The 15189-nt window shown below is 41.3% G+C and overlaps 1 protein-coding gene across 16 annotated transcripts in view; it reads right to left on the bottom strand.

Moving 5' to 3' along the window:
* The window catches only part of BCAS3 (BCAS3 microtubule associated cell migration factor), a 718021-nt gene that overhangs the window by 672355 nt on the left and 30477 nt on the right, over positions 1-15189 (bottom strand). For all 16 annotated transcript variants that reach the window (XR_010153059.1, XM_063799111.1, XM_063799112.1 and 13 more), the window contains one exon: positions 13724-13830. Coding sequence is in view for 15 of the 16 variants with exons in the window: in XM_063799111.1 (XP_063655181.1) it covers positions 13724-13830 (107 nt within the window). In the remaining variant the exon portion in view is untranslated. The remainder of the gene's footprint in view (positions 1-13723; positions 13831-15189) is intronic.

Genomic DNA, 15189 nt, shown 5'->3' with positions numbered 1-15189 from the left:
TTTTGAAATAGGGTCTTGCTGTGTCCTGTGTCGCCCAGGCTGGAGGGCAGTAACGTGATCATAGCTCACCATAGCCTTGATCTCCTAGACTCAAGTGATCCTCTCCCCTCAACCTCCTGAGTTGCTGGAACCACAGGCACATGCCACATTTTTGGTAGAGACAGGGTCTATGTTGCCCAGGGTGGTCTCAAACTTCTAATCTCAAAGGATCCTCCCACCTCCTCCCAAAGTGCTAGGATTACAGGCATGAGCCACTGTGCCCAGCCTAAAAAGCATTTTTTTTTTTTTGAGACAGAGTCTCGCTCTGTCATCAGGCTGGAGTGCAGTGGCGCAATCTCGGCTCACTGCAACCTCCACCTCCCGGGTTCAAGTGATTCTCCTGCCTCAGCCTCCAAAATAGCTGGGACTACAGGTGCCCTCCACCATGCCTGCCTACTTTTTGTATTTTTAATAGAGACAGGGTTTCACCATGTTGGCCAGGATGGTCTCGATCTCTTGACGTCGTGATCTACCCACCTCAGCCTCCCAAAGTGCTGGGATTACAGGCATGAGCCACCACACCCAGCCCCCTAAAAAGCATTTTTAAAACCTCACAGAAGATATCAACACATCCGCAACAGAATGGCCAAAATCAAAAAGACTGACAATACCAAGTGCTGCTGAGAATGCAGGACAAACAGAACTTCCACATAATTCTGGTGAGAGTACAAAGTTGGCAAAAACACTTTTGAAAACTATTTGGCAGTACCTACTAAAGGTAAACATGTACTTATCCTATGACACAATAAATCTACTCCTAGGTCAACACCCAAGACAAATGAGTGTTTACGTACACCAAAAATTACCATTTTTTGTTTACGTCCATGAAAAATTACCATATATAAGAATTTTCAGAGCAACTTTATTAATAATACTCAAAAACTGGGAACAACAAAAATGTCTATCAGTCATATAATGGATTTTTCAAAATTTATTGTATTCATATGATAGATACAACACAGCAAAATTAATGTTACACACAATAGCATAAAAACAAATCTTACAGTCATAATGTTAAGAGACAAGCCAGAACATAAGAGCATACCTTTTAAATCTATGACCATATTTCTTAGACATTCAAGAATAGAAAAAAAGAATCTATGGTGATAGAAGTCAGAATAGCAGAATAATGGTTACTTGGAGGTGGAAAGAGGGTAGTACTGCCAAGGAAGTGGCACAAGGGATTCTTTTGAGGTACTGGAAATGTTCTAGATCTTAATCCAGGATGATGGTTAGAAGGTTATATATATTTTTTCAGTCTGTACACTTAAGATTTGTGCATTTTACTGTATGTATATTCAATAACATTTATAGGAAAAAAAATTGCATTCCACAGACTTATAAATCAGCTTAGGTCCAAACAATATATTGTTTTAGAGTAGAAAATCATCAAAAAGATCTCAAGTAAGAAAGAGTCCAACTTACAATGATAAATTTCAAACTCACAGTAATGTCTACTGCCTATGTCAAATCAACAAGAGTCACGCCACTATTCGCACACAGGGAAAAATTAAGTTTCAGATGCAAGAGTTCTCTGGAGTGATACTTTAAGAAACATACTACAGGAAAAGATATTTTAATCCACCAATATGGTTAAATTCCAGAAATTACTTCAGTATTACTCTTCATTTCTGCTTTTATTCATCCATAACAACCAATGTCCTCCCACTGTAGATGTCTAAGGATCCACCTATTCTCTTTCCAGGAAGAAGAGAATGCACCAAACAAAATAAGGTCCTATTCTCAACAAAGGCAATTTTTTTTCACTGGACTTCATCCATATTCAACCTCTCTCTGCTTGCCAGTGTACCCAAATCACTAACTTTATATTACTCCCAAATGAAACCCATAAAAACTGTTTCCTGGCTAACAATCTTAACATGGCAAGGTCTATTGGCACCCAACCTCTAATAAATAGTAGACTAATTGGCATTTACCTCAAGAATGCCCTTGCATATTTGCTCTAAAGCTTTTAGTGTATAAAAACTACACAAAAAGCTTTAGGGCAAAAATTTCCTTTCAAGGAGCAGCTGCACTTTTCTTAGCTCAATGTGGTAGCGACACCTAGTGTTAGGTCATTGAAGTACCGCATATACACAGCTCCAAGAAAACACTACAAATACTAACTTTTGAAAAGAAAATACAGTCATCTCTCTGTATTCACGTGGGGTTGGTTCCAGAATCCCTGTGGACACCAAAACCTCCAATGCTTAAGTCCCTTTTATAAAATGGCATGGTATCTGCACATAACCTATGCATATAAAACCTATGCACATCCTCCTATATACTTTAAATCATCTCTAAAGTACTTACAATACCTAATACAATGTGCTATGTAAATAGCTATACTGTCATTTTTATTTGTGTTATTTTTTTATTGTTGAATTATTTTTTACTTTTTTCCCAAATATTTTCTATCCATATTGACTGAATCCACGTATTCAGAATCCATGGATATCCAGGGCCAACTGTATACTGTTTCACACAATACAACTGCCATATTTTAGGTGATGTAATAAATATATTCTCCATTTTTTAAGAAAAAAATAAGCATTTCAAAAGAAGATAAGACGCTGGGCGCAGTGGCTCATGCCTGTAATCCCAGCACTGTGGGAGGCCAAGGCAGGAGGATCACTTGAGCTCAAGAGTTCAAGATCAGACTGGGCAAGATGGCAAAACCCCATCTCTACAAAAATATATATATATACAAAAATCAGTTGGGCATGGTGGTGCACACCTGTGGTCCCAGCTACTCGGGAGGCTGAGGTGAGGGAATCGCTTGAGCCCAGGAGGTTGAAGCCGTGATTGCACCACTGCACTCCAGCCTGGGTGACAGAGCAAAACTATGTCTCAAAAAGAAAAGAAAAGAAGAGAAAACTAAGTTGCCATTTAAACAGATAGCAAAAAGTATGCGAAAATATCAGAAGACTTTTACCACTGAAACTTTAAGTGAGAACCCTTTATTACTTATAAGACAATATGCTATACAATTTTTGCTTTACATGATTTTTAACATAGTGTAAGTCTAATAATCAAATTCTATTTCTGCTAAAATGATGCCATCTTTCATACTAAGCAGCACCGGTCCCCAGGTCAAGACTCTGGAAACATCTTTAACTTTCTTCTCTTCTAAACGTCTAACCACTTATCATGGTTTTTGGTAATCCTCTCACAACAACAAACTTAGTTCAGGCTCTCAACATCTAACATTCAGACAGTGTTGAAATTCACTCCTAACTAGCCTTATAACCTTTTCTTTTCTCCTGCTATTCATCCCACTGCAACCACAAAATCAATATTACAGACAGCTTTTGGAATGTATGTTACCAAAAGATTCTCAACGAGTCCAAATTATTATGGCTGAAAGAATAAGTTCAACTCCTCATCCTGCAATTCAAATCTCCTCCTTGAAAATTCTGTATCTTATTCTCATGACTACAAAGAATGTATAATGCTAAAATGAATGTTAATAATCACAGAAATGTTATTTGTGTGAAATAAAATAATACATGATTGCATGTCTAAACATACTCATCAAAAACTCCTTCTCCAACTGGATGTCTTGATGATAGTGTTTTTCAAACTGTTTGTCATAAAAGACGAATTATTTTTTGATTTTTCTAAAAGTTGGCACAAATGATACTTCTGTAAACTATATACATATGTTTGGATAGTGTGCACTGGCAAATACTGTAGGTTTTGAAAGGCTTACTCTCATTTTCTGCACTTTACCTTTTTGCTGCCAATAACAAATGATTCGCCATCACCAGTTTATGGACCAGCAACAGTCTACGGTTCACACATTTAAAACCAAACTCACTACCTTTCCACCCAAATCTGCTCTTCACATACCTTTCTTATTTTTAAAAGTGATATTACCTCTATTCAAAAATCCTCCAATGGCTTCTACAACTAAGTTTGTTTGTTTGTTTGTTTTTGTTTTTTTGAGACAGAGTCTCGCTCTGTCGCCCAGGCTGGAGTGCAATGGCGCGATCTCGGCTCACTGCAAACTCCGCTTCCTGGGATCACGCCATTCTCCTGCTTCAGCCTCCCAAGTAGCTGGGACTACAGGTGCCTGTCACCACGCCTGGCTAATTTTTTTGTATTTTTTGTATTTTTAGTAGAAACTGCGTTTCACCATGTTAGCCAGGATGGTCTCAATCTCCTGGCCTCGTGATCCGCCCACCTCGGCCTCCCAAAGTGCTGAGATTACAGGCGTGAGCCACAGCACCCAGCCCACAACTAAATTTTTTAATGGGCAAAAAAATTATACAAATAATTGCTAAAATATATACAAATGGCCAAGAAACATGAAAAAGTACTCCACATTATTAGTCATCAGGGAAATGGTAATGCTAAATGAATCCTCAAGGTATCACCTACCAAAATAGCTAAAATTTAAAAGATCACAAAAATTCGCCAGGCATGGTGGCATGTGCCAGTAATCCCAACTACTCAGGAGGCTGAGGCATGAGAATCAACTGAACCCATGAGGTAGAGGCTGCAGTGAGCAAAGATCGCATCACTGCCCTCCAGCCTGGGCAACAGAGCAAGACTCTGTCTAAAAAAATTTAAAAACTAACCAAATATTGAACTCTAGTTAATTATATGCATGCAAAAGTAGTTAGGGGAAAGCATGTTGATGTTTGCATTTCCTCTGAAATGCAATGAATAAGATGGATGTGAGACAAAGTACAGTAGGCAGCTGTATGAACCCCTTCTGGTTCTGAGGGTAGCCTGAAAAAAAAACTGGAAAAAAAAAAGTATAGTAAAATTTTAAGGGTATATTCTAGTTGAGGGGTCCCCCAATCCCTGGGCCAGGTACTGGTTACGAACCAGGCCTCACAGCAGGAGGTGAGAAGCAGGCAAGCAAAAGCGAAGCTTCAACTGTATTTACAGCTGCTCTCCATCGCGCACATTACTGCCTAAGCTCTGCCTCTTGTCAGGTCAGCAGCAGCATTAGATTATCATAGGCGCGCGAACCCTAACGTGAACCGCGCATGTGAAGTGTCTAGATTGTGTGCTCCTTATGAGAATCTAATGTCTGATGATCTGTCACTGTTTCCCATCACCCACAGATGGGACCATCTAGCTGTGGGAAAGCAAGCTCAGGGCTCCCACTGATTCTACATTATGGTGAGTTGTATAATTATTTCATTATATATTACAATGCAATTATAATAGAAGTAAAGTGAACAATAAATTTACTGTGCTTGAATCATACTGAAACTATCCCCACCCTGTGGAAAAACTGTCTTCCACAAAACCGGTCCCTGGTGCCAAAAAGGTTGGGGACTGCTGCTCTAGATGGCGGGTATAAGTAATTTCACCGTAAAAGTCCAACTTTGCTCTATATTTGAAATTTTAGATGTCCTTACAAGGGCAAAAACAAAGCCCTAGCCAACTGCCAACTCTTGGACATAATCTCTTATTCTTTGCTTTGCTCTCCTAACTCCAGCTAAACTGCCTCCTTGCTGTCCTTAAATATAAGAAACATATTCTGCCAGGCATGGTGGCTCACGCCTGTAATCCCAGCACTTTGGGAGGCCCGGGAAGGCGGATCACTTGAGGTCAGGGGTTCAAGACCAGCCTGGACAACATGGCGAAACCCCGTCTCTACTAAAAATACAAAAAGTACCCAGGCGTGGTGGCGCATCCCTGTAGTCCCAGCTACTAGGGAGGCTGAGGCAGGAGAATCGCTTGAACCTGGGAGGCGGAGGTTGCAGTGAGCCAAAACCACGCCACTGCACTCCAGCCTGGGTGACACAGAGAGACTCTGCCTCACAAAAAAAAAAAAAAAAAGAAGAAGAAGAAGAAAAGAAAAAGAAAGAAACATATTCTGCACCACAGAGTGTTTGTACTGGCTTGGAGTGTTCCTCCCTCAAATACCCATATGGATAACTTCACACCACTATGTCACTGGGTCTTTGAGAGGCTTTCCCAGACCGTCGTATATAAAAGAGCAACCCACAGCAACAACAACCACCCTATCTATCACCATCTAACATGATACATATTTATTATCTATCTTCCCCACCTACCAGTATGGAAATTCCACAAAGAGAATGACTTTGTTTTGTTCAGTGTTGTCCCAGAACCTTCAACACAGTCTGGCATGTAATAGACAATTAATAAATCTTTGCTGAGTGAAAGAATTAATAAATATATGGGGTAAGTATAACTGACATGGCTGGAAAAGAATGTAATTTGGAAAATCTATTAGGAGCCTTACTTTTATTGATCTCTCCAAATTATATGACCATAAAGATATTTATCTCAATATTATTATTCTTTTTTTTTTTTTTTGAGAGGGTCTTGCTCTGTCACCCAGGCTGGCGTGCAGTGGCGCACAGGTCACTGCAGCCTTGACCTCCTAGGTTCAACTGATCCCCCTGTTTCAGCCCTAATTTTTGTGGTTTTGGTGAGATGGGGTCTCACCCAAGCTGCTCTTAAACTCCTGGCCTCAAGCGATACACCACCCTCAGCCTCCCAAAGTGTTGGGAGTATAGGCGTGAGCCACCATGCCCAGCTACAATGCTCTTTAAAGAGAAAAAATTTAAGAAATCTAAATCAATTTCTAACTATGGAGAAAAGAATGCTTTCATCTCAGAGCCTCTGTTTAGTGTTTATTGTTCCAGTCTTACCCTAAGTATTTTTTAGCTTATATGTCACTTCCTTGTCCTAACATGTCATGCTTTTTTTCATATTACAACTTAAGTTGTATATCCATTTATTTTTATTTAAATCTCTCTCTCCTACTAGCTCCATGACAGCAAAGACCACATCTATTGTGCTTACCCCTGTATATCCCAGACATGTGCTGAATAAATGAACACCGTTTAAATCTTCATAGTTCGTGGCTTTGCGCGGTGGCTCATGCCTGTAATCCCAGCACTTTGGGAGGCCGAGGCGGGCACAGCACAAGGTCAGGAGCTCGAGACCAGCTTGACCAACATGGTGAAACCCCGTCTCTACTAAAAATATAAAAATTAGCTGGGTGTGGTGGCGCATGCCCGTAATTCAAGCTACTCAGGAGGCTGAGGCAGGAGAACTGCTTGAAACTGGGAGGCACAGGCTGCAGTGAGCCGAGATCACACCACTGCACTCCAGCCTGGGTGACAGAGCGAGACTCCATCTCAAAAAAATAAAATAAAATAAAAAATAACTTCATAGTTCATGGCACCAATCAATCTAACACTGGGAGAAAAAAAACTTCAAGAAGTATGATATTTTGAGGTAGGGTGTGGTGGCTCACACCTGTAATCCCAGCACTTTGGGAGGCTGAGGCAGGCAGATCACTTGAGGTTAGGAGTTCAAGACTGGCCAATATGGTGAAACCCCATCTCTACTAAAAATACAAAAATTAACCGGGCATGGGGCGTGCACCTGTAATCCCAGCTACTCATGAGGCTGAGGCAGGAGAATTGCTTGAACCCAGGAGGCGGAGGTTGCAGTGAGCTGAGATTGCGCTACTGCACTCTAGCCTGAGTGTCACAGAGAGACTCCATCTCAAAATAAAAAATAAATAAGAAGTATGATATTTTGAAATAATTGAAATAAATACTAAAATGACAATAACTAGTAGATTTGAAAGAGTGACGAAAGAAAGAGTATACACGTTGGGAGGTCTAGGCAGGCAGATCACTTGAAGTCAGGAGTTTGAAACCAGCCTGGCCAACATGGTGAAACCCCGTCTCTACTAAAAATTACAAAACAATTAGCCGAGTGTGGTGGCGCACACCTGTAATCCCAGTTACTTGGGAGGCTGAGGCAGGAGAACTACTTGAACCCCGGAGGTGGAGGCTGCAGCGAGCCAGGATCATGCCACTGCACTCTAGTCTGAGCCACAGAGCAAGACTCTGTCTCAAAAAAAAAAAAAAAAGAAAGAGTACAGAACTTCATTTGTTTCATATTTGAATCTCACGAAACTATTTGGTTTTTAAAATATATACAAAGATAATTTTGATTTTTTTAATTAAGAATTTTAAGCAAGAAAGCCTATATTTACCTCACCAAAAAAGAGTCAATAACATTGTTAGGGATGGTTGAGAAAAGGGGTTGTTTATCTGGAATGCCCACATAACAATCATTCTATGTTACATCTGGTGTGTTGAAAGAAGGGCTCTGACAGCTCAGGAAAGCTAGGAAAGCTGGTGTCATGTACAAAGCAGTAGAGATTGGGCAGTAAACTACTGCACAGTTCTGCTTTTGAGCTGACTCTAATAATATTCCTAGACATCATCTAAGTTCCATTCACATCTACACACTTCAATAGACAATTTTTTAAAATGTTTAACCAGGATATGCTTATTTTCTTAACCTGAGACTCCCAGGTGGGACAGTTTTGTCTTTATGAGACAGTCTCACTCTGTCACCCAGGCAAGAGTACCGTGGTGCAATCTCAGCTCACTGCAACCTCCGCCTCCTGGGTTCAAGCAATTCTCCTGCCTCAGCCTCCCAAGTAGCTGGGATTACAGGTGGCCACCACCATTTTTGTATTTTTAGTAGAGACGGAGTTTCACTATGTTGGCTAGGATGGTCTCAAACTCTTGACCTCAAGTAACTTGCTTGCCTTGGCCTCCAAAGTGCTGGGATTACAGACATGAGCCACCGCGGGACAGTTATATTAAACTCAACAAGAGGGAGTCCTGAGCATATACTAGAAGCAAAAACTAAGCTAAGGTTTGGACAGGGGTTGATTTTCTGCCCACCTAAACTTACTCAAAAGCAAATACATGGCCAGGCATGATGGCTTACATCTGTAATCCCAGTGGTTTGGGAGGCCACGGCAGGAGGACTGCCTGAGGCCAGGAGTTCAAGACCAATCTGGGCGACATAGTGAGATTTCATCTCTATTTTTAAAAAGCAGGCCAGGCACGGTAGCTCACGCCTGTAATCCCAGCACTTTGGGAGGCCAAGGCAGGTGGATCACTTGAGGTCAGGAGTTCGAAACCAGCCTGGCCAACATGGTGAAACCCCATCTCTACTAAAAAAAATACAAAAATTAGCCTGGCATGGTGGCTCACACCTGTAGTTCCAGCTACTCAGGAGGCTGAGACATGAAAATCACTTGAACCCAGGAGGCAGAGGTTGCAGTGAGCCGAGATCACCCCTCTGCACTCCAGCCTGGGCAACAGCGTGAGACTCAGTCTCAAAAACAAACAACAAACAAAAAAAGCAAATGCAAATGCAATTGTCCATCAGCATCTGTGCTGATTGGTTCCACAAACCACCCATGAATACCAAAGTCCATCATGCTCAAGTCCTTTACATAAAATGGCATAGTATTTGCATATAACCTTTACACATTCTCTCATATACTTTAAGTCATCTCTTAATTACCTATAATACCTAGTACAATGTAAATGCTATGTAAATAATTGTTATACTGCATTGTTTAGGAAATAATGACAAGAAAGAAAACTCTATACGTGTTCAGTAAAGACACAACCATCCTTTTTTTTAATTCCAAATATTTTCAATCCACAGTTGGTTGAATCTGCAGATGCGCAACACACGTATATAGAGGGCCAATCGTATGAATTACAGACTATAAAGATCCATGAGAGTCATTTTTTTCTAGGTTGGCCAACATAGGCTCCCCACTGTCTAGCATATATGCTCATGTAATGAAAAATGGTTATAAGTTTCAGAAGGGTTCTGACAGAGTAATGGCTAACAAAGTAAAACGTAAAAGATAATTATAAGTATTTGAAGGTACATCCTAATCTTTTACAAATGAAAACACTGGGGCTCAGAAAACGATATTCCAAATTCTGGCATTTTGGCATGCTGAGCATTTTGAGCTAAAGGAAATTAAAAGGCCTCAGAAGTCCTCAGAACCAAGGACTTTCTGGTGTTCTCCTGCTTCTCCCTCACAAGCACAAGGAGGGACTCTCTCAAGTTCCCTTTCCTGAAGCTCTTCTAGAAGGAACACAATTGCCTCCCTCTCCCCTTTCTGAAATTTCTTCAACCAGAGAAGATTAATCTCAAATTGCAGGATGGAAAACCGAGAAATGACACCACACCTAGACAGACTTTGTCACAGGCTATCATCTCTGCTCAGATCCCACTTCCCAAGTGAATCACTTAGAAACAATTTTCTGCTCTTTGGGCCCATTCAACTTTCCTGAGAATGATTTACTAACTCTCAAAACTGACGACATTCCTCCATCTCCTTCTCCCCTATGAAGAGAGCACTATGTAAGCTTCAGCCATTTGGCCCTTCTTTGAGTCTCATATTTTATGTGGCTCTCATGCATGTGTATGCTTTTTCTCCCGTTGATCTATTGTCAATTTATTTCAGAGGGAGAGGGGATAATTCCCTTCACCTCTACAAAAGCTAAACCTAAACTACAAAACTACTCACATGTCATATCTTTAGCAATCACATTTGAAAAGTGATGAAGTATAGCTCTTAGATCATGGGCTTTGAATTTGAATTCAGACAGAACTAGGTTTAAATTCTAGTTCCACCTCTTAAAAGCAGTGTGACCTTACCACCTGTAAAACAAGGTAACTTCTACATTAGATGAGATAATATGTATATAAACCTCTTTGACCATAATGAGAGCTCAATGAAACATAAGAAGCTTATTTTCCCAGATTGTCTTTTTTTTTTTTTCCTTCCCGAGACAAGATCTCACTCTGTCACCCAGGCTGGAGTGCAGTGGCATAATCATGGCTCACTGCAGCCTCAACTTCCCAGGCTCAGGCAATCCCCCTGCCTCATCCTCCCGAGTAGCTGGAACCACAGGCGCATGCCACTACGCCTGGTTAATTTTTAAAAATTTTTTGTAGAGACAAGGTCTCACTATGTGTTTTTGTTTTTGTTTTTGTTTTGAGACAGGGTCTCACTCTGTCACCCAGGCTGGAGTGCAGTGGCGCAATCTTGGCTCACTGTAACCACCGCCTCCCGGGTTCAAGCGATTCTCCTGCCTCAGCCTCCAGAGTAGCTGGGACTACAGACATGTGCCATCATGCCCGGCTAATTTTTTTTTTATTTTTAGTAGAGATGGGGTTTCACCATGTTGGTCAGGCTGGTCTCGAATTCCTGACCTCAAATGATCTGCCTGTCTTGGCCTCCCAAAGTACTGGGATTACAGGCATGAGCCACCGCACCCGGCTGGTCTCACTGTGCTGCCCAGGTTAGTCTCAAACTGCTGACCTCAAGTGATCCTCCTGCCTCAGCCTCCCAAAGTGCTGGGATTACAAGCGTCAGCCTCTACACCAGGCCCTAATTCATGAAATAGTGGTACTACAACAATATACGCTTGGCCAAAGAAAATTCCATCACAAAAAAATTATTCAAGTCTCTCAAAATATAATCTAGGCATAAGGAGAAATAAAGACCTTAATTACTCAAAGATAAACAGAAATTAACTTTAAACTATTAAAATTAATATCCCCAATTATAACCAAAACAAGTGGGCAGTTAAAACAACCTGAATACCACCAAAGGAATGTGTTCAATCCAGTCAACACCCCTAATCACACAGGCTCAACCCTCTTGTTAAAGGTATAACTTCCTCTTTGTCTTCAGTACTGTCAACAAACAGCATAATGAAGCAAAATGTAGTCTCTATTAATAAGAAAAAGTTACATTTACAAAACCCTTTTGTTTTATCACAACCTAGAAATATTTCTCTCCGTAAGAAAAAAAAACACTGCCAAATTTTAAGTACTTTCTCCACGCCTTTGGAACAATACCAAAATTACAAAGAACATTGAGGGACCTTGAAAAATGTCAACTACACTTCCCAAAAGTCAAAAGAAAAAGAATACTTCTAATTTCATGACATACCAGCACGATTCTTCTATCTCCGCAAAGTAAAGCCAAGTTAAAAAAAAAAAAATCCCACATCTTAGATAATTAATAATATGATAATTATAAGAATAGAATTGGCCAGGCACAGTGGCTCATGCCTGTAATGCCCACATTTTAGGAGGCTAAGTAGGAGGATCACTGGAGCCCAGGAGTTCGAGACCAGCCTGGGCAACACAGTAGGACCCTGTCTCCATTAAAGTGTTAAAAATTAACTGGGTGTGGTGGCACGTGCCTGTAGTCCCAGCTACTACAGAGGCTGATGTGGGAGGATCGCTTGAGTCCAGGAGGTGGAGGATAGAGTGAATTACAATCATGCCACTGCCCTCGAGCCTGGGTGACAAAGTGAGACCCTGTCTCAAAAAAAAAAAAAAAAAGAACAGAATGGAACACCAAACTTCATCAGAAGTGACTTATCAAAAAATAAACATTTTTTTAACTTAAAAAATGTTGGCCAGGCACAGTGGCTCACACCTGTAATCCCAGCACTTTGGGAGGCCAAGGCGGGCGGATCACGAGGTCAGCAGATCAAGATCATCCTGGCTAACATGGTGAAACCCCGTCTGTACTAAAAATACAAAAAATTAGCCAGGCGTGGTGGCGGGCGCCTATAGTCCCAGCTACTTGAGAGGCTGAGGCAGGAGAATGGCGTTAACCCGGGAGGCAGAGCTTGCAGTGAGCCGAGATTGCGCCACTGCACTCCAGCCTGGGCAACAGAGTGAAACTCCGTCTCAAAAAAAAAAAAAAAAAAAAAAGTTAAAGAATTGAAAGGTGAATGTGCTTGTTCCTTAGTAATTCTTAGACTACTGAGGTCAAATTCTGTACTTGAGAATATCCTGACTTCCATTAAATCTGAGGTAATACATGTTTGCTTATACATCATTCAAGGAGCAACAATATCACCCAAAAGAAAAAGAGAAAAAAATTCTGGCTGAAACACACATACACACATACTCATGGGGCTTCAAACAAGTTTCCTGAATACAATTATTAAAGGTACAAATTCAACTTCTACTGGCCCAGAGCCTCCGACTGCAAAAGAATCACACAACAGAAGTCCTGTCATCTCAGCTGGGCGCAGTGGCTCATGCCTGTAATCCCAGCATTTTGGGAGGCCAAGGTGGGAGGACTGCTTTAGCCCAGGACTTCAAGACCATCCTGAGCAATACAGCCAGACCCCATCTCAATTAAAAATAATAAGCCCACTCATCTACTGGAAGATAATTATTTAGATTATGCCAAATAATGAAATATAAGTGAAATAAGCCAAAATATGCAGTATTTACTACATCTCAACAAATGCACTGCTCCCATGCCTCTTCTTCATTTAGGACATTTTATGTTTGGTCACCCAAAAAAGGCACATGTAGGAGTCCAAATGCAAAATAAGACCAATATTATGCAATGTAAAACATATATCAAAATTACAAATGCACTTAGCCTTTGACTCAGTAACTCCATAGAAAGGAATTTATCCTATAAAGATACACAGATATATGCTGGGTGCAGTGGCTCACGCCTGTAATCCCAACACTTTGGGAGGCTGAGGCAGATGGATCACCTGAGGTCAGGAGTTTGAGACCAGCCTGGCCAACATGGCAAAACCCATCTCTACTAAAAGTACAAAAATTACCTGGGTGTGGTGACACATGCCTGTAATCTCAGCTACTCGGGAGGCTAAGGCAGGAGAATCGCTTGAACCTGGGAGGCAGAGGTTGCAGTGAGCCGAGATCGCACCACTGCATTCCAGCCTGGGCGAAGAGTGAGACTCTGTCTCAAAAAAAAAAAGTATCTACAGATTTCACATAAGCTAACATGCTGGGAAGTATGTTTTAGGTATTCAACCACATGTGTACTTACAGGGACGCTCCAGACCTGCATTCCATCACTGTAGCCAATCATAATCAACAAAGGCGGTTCATTCCCAGTACTATGTATTTCATGAAATTCCAGATTTCTTGATGTATCTGCATTAGAATTAAGTAACAAAGAAGCAAATTTAAAAGACATAATGGCAATCAAGAAAACAACTGTATTTCTTTAATGCCTGATTCAATCTTTACACCTGTCTAGCAACCATCCTCTCTTCTCTTCATAGCCAGAATTCTCAAAGTTGTCCATCCTGGCTATCTATTTCCTTATATATCTGTCATTCCTTGGCCTATTTCAACATAGCTTCTAGCCACACCATTTAAATAATATCAAACATTTAAGGAAAAAAAAACAGGGCTGGGCATGGTGGCTTACACCTATAATCCCAGTATTTTGAGAGGACGAAGTAGAAGGATCACCTGAGGCCAGGAGTTCAAGACCAGCCTAGGCAACACAGCAAGATCCTGTCTCTATTTCAAATAAATAGGCTGGGCCCGGTGGCTCACATCTGTGATCCCAGCACTTTGGGAGGCTGGGGCAGGCAGATCATGAGGTCAGGAGTTCAAGACCAACCTGGCCAACGTGGTGAAACCCCATCTCCACTAAAAACTACAAAAATTAGTCGGGTGTGGTGCCGCACCTGTAATCCCAGCTAATGGGGAGGTTGAGGCACAAGAATCTCTTGAACCCAGGAGGCAGAGGTTGCAGTGAGCCAAGATTGCGCCACTGCACTCTAGCCTGGGTGACACAGCAAGACTCCGTCTCGAAAATAGTAATTATTATTATTATTAGCTGGGCTTGGTGGCACACACTTACAGTCCTAGATACTCTGGAGACTGAAGTGGAAGGAGCCTTTAAGCAAAATAATTCAAGGCTGTGGTGAGCTATGATGGCACCACTGTACTCCAGCTTGGGTGACAGAGTAAGGCCCTGGCTCTAAAAATAATAATAACATCAATTCTCCACAAACTTTTTTTTTTTTTTTGAGACAGAATCTCACTCCTTCATCCAGGCTGGAGTACAGTGGTGCCATCATAGCTCACTGCAGCCTCAACCTTCTATGCTCAGGTGATCCTCCTACCTCAGCCTCCCAAGCAGCTGGGACTACGGGCATATGCCATAATGCCCAGCTAATTTTTTGTAAATGTTTGTAGAGACAGGGTTTCGCCATGTTGCCAGGCTGGTCTCAAACTCCTGAGCTCAAGCAATCCACCTGCCTTGGCTTCCCAAAGTGCTGGGATTGCAGGTATGAGCCATCACTTCCGGCCTTACACACTTTTCTAAAAAACAGAAGAGAAGGGAATAAGTACCAACTCGTTCTGAGGCAACCAAAACCAGACTAAGAAATTACAAGAAAACTATAAATCAATCCACCTCATGAATGTATATATAAAAATACTTTACAAAGACTAGCAAATTGAATCCCACAATATAGAAAGGATAATCAATCACTA

This window comes from Pan troglodytes, chromosome 19 (genome assembly GCF_028858775.2).
Source record: "Pan troglodytes isolate AG18354 chromosome 19, NHGRI_mPanTro3-v2.0_pri, whole genome shotgun sequence".
Classification (NCBI taxonomy): Eukaryota; Metazoa; Chordata; class Mammalia; order Primates; family Hominidae; genus Pan; species Pan troglodytes.
Note: the sequence above shows the minus strand (reverse complement) of the source record. Positions and strands in the feature narration are given on the sequence as shown.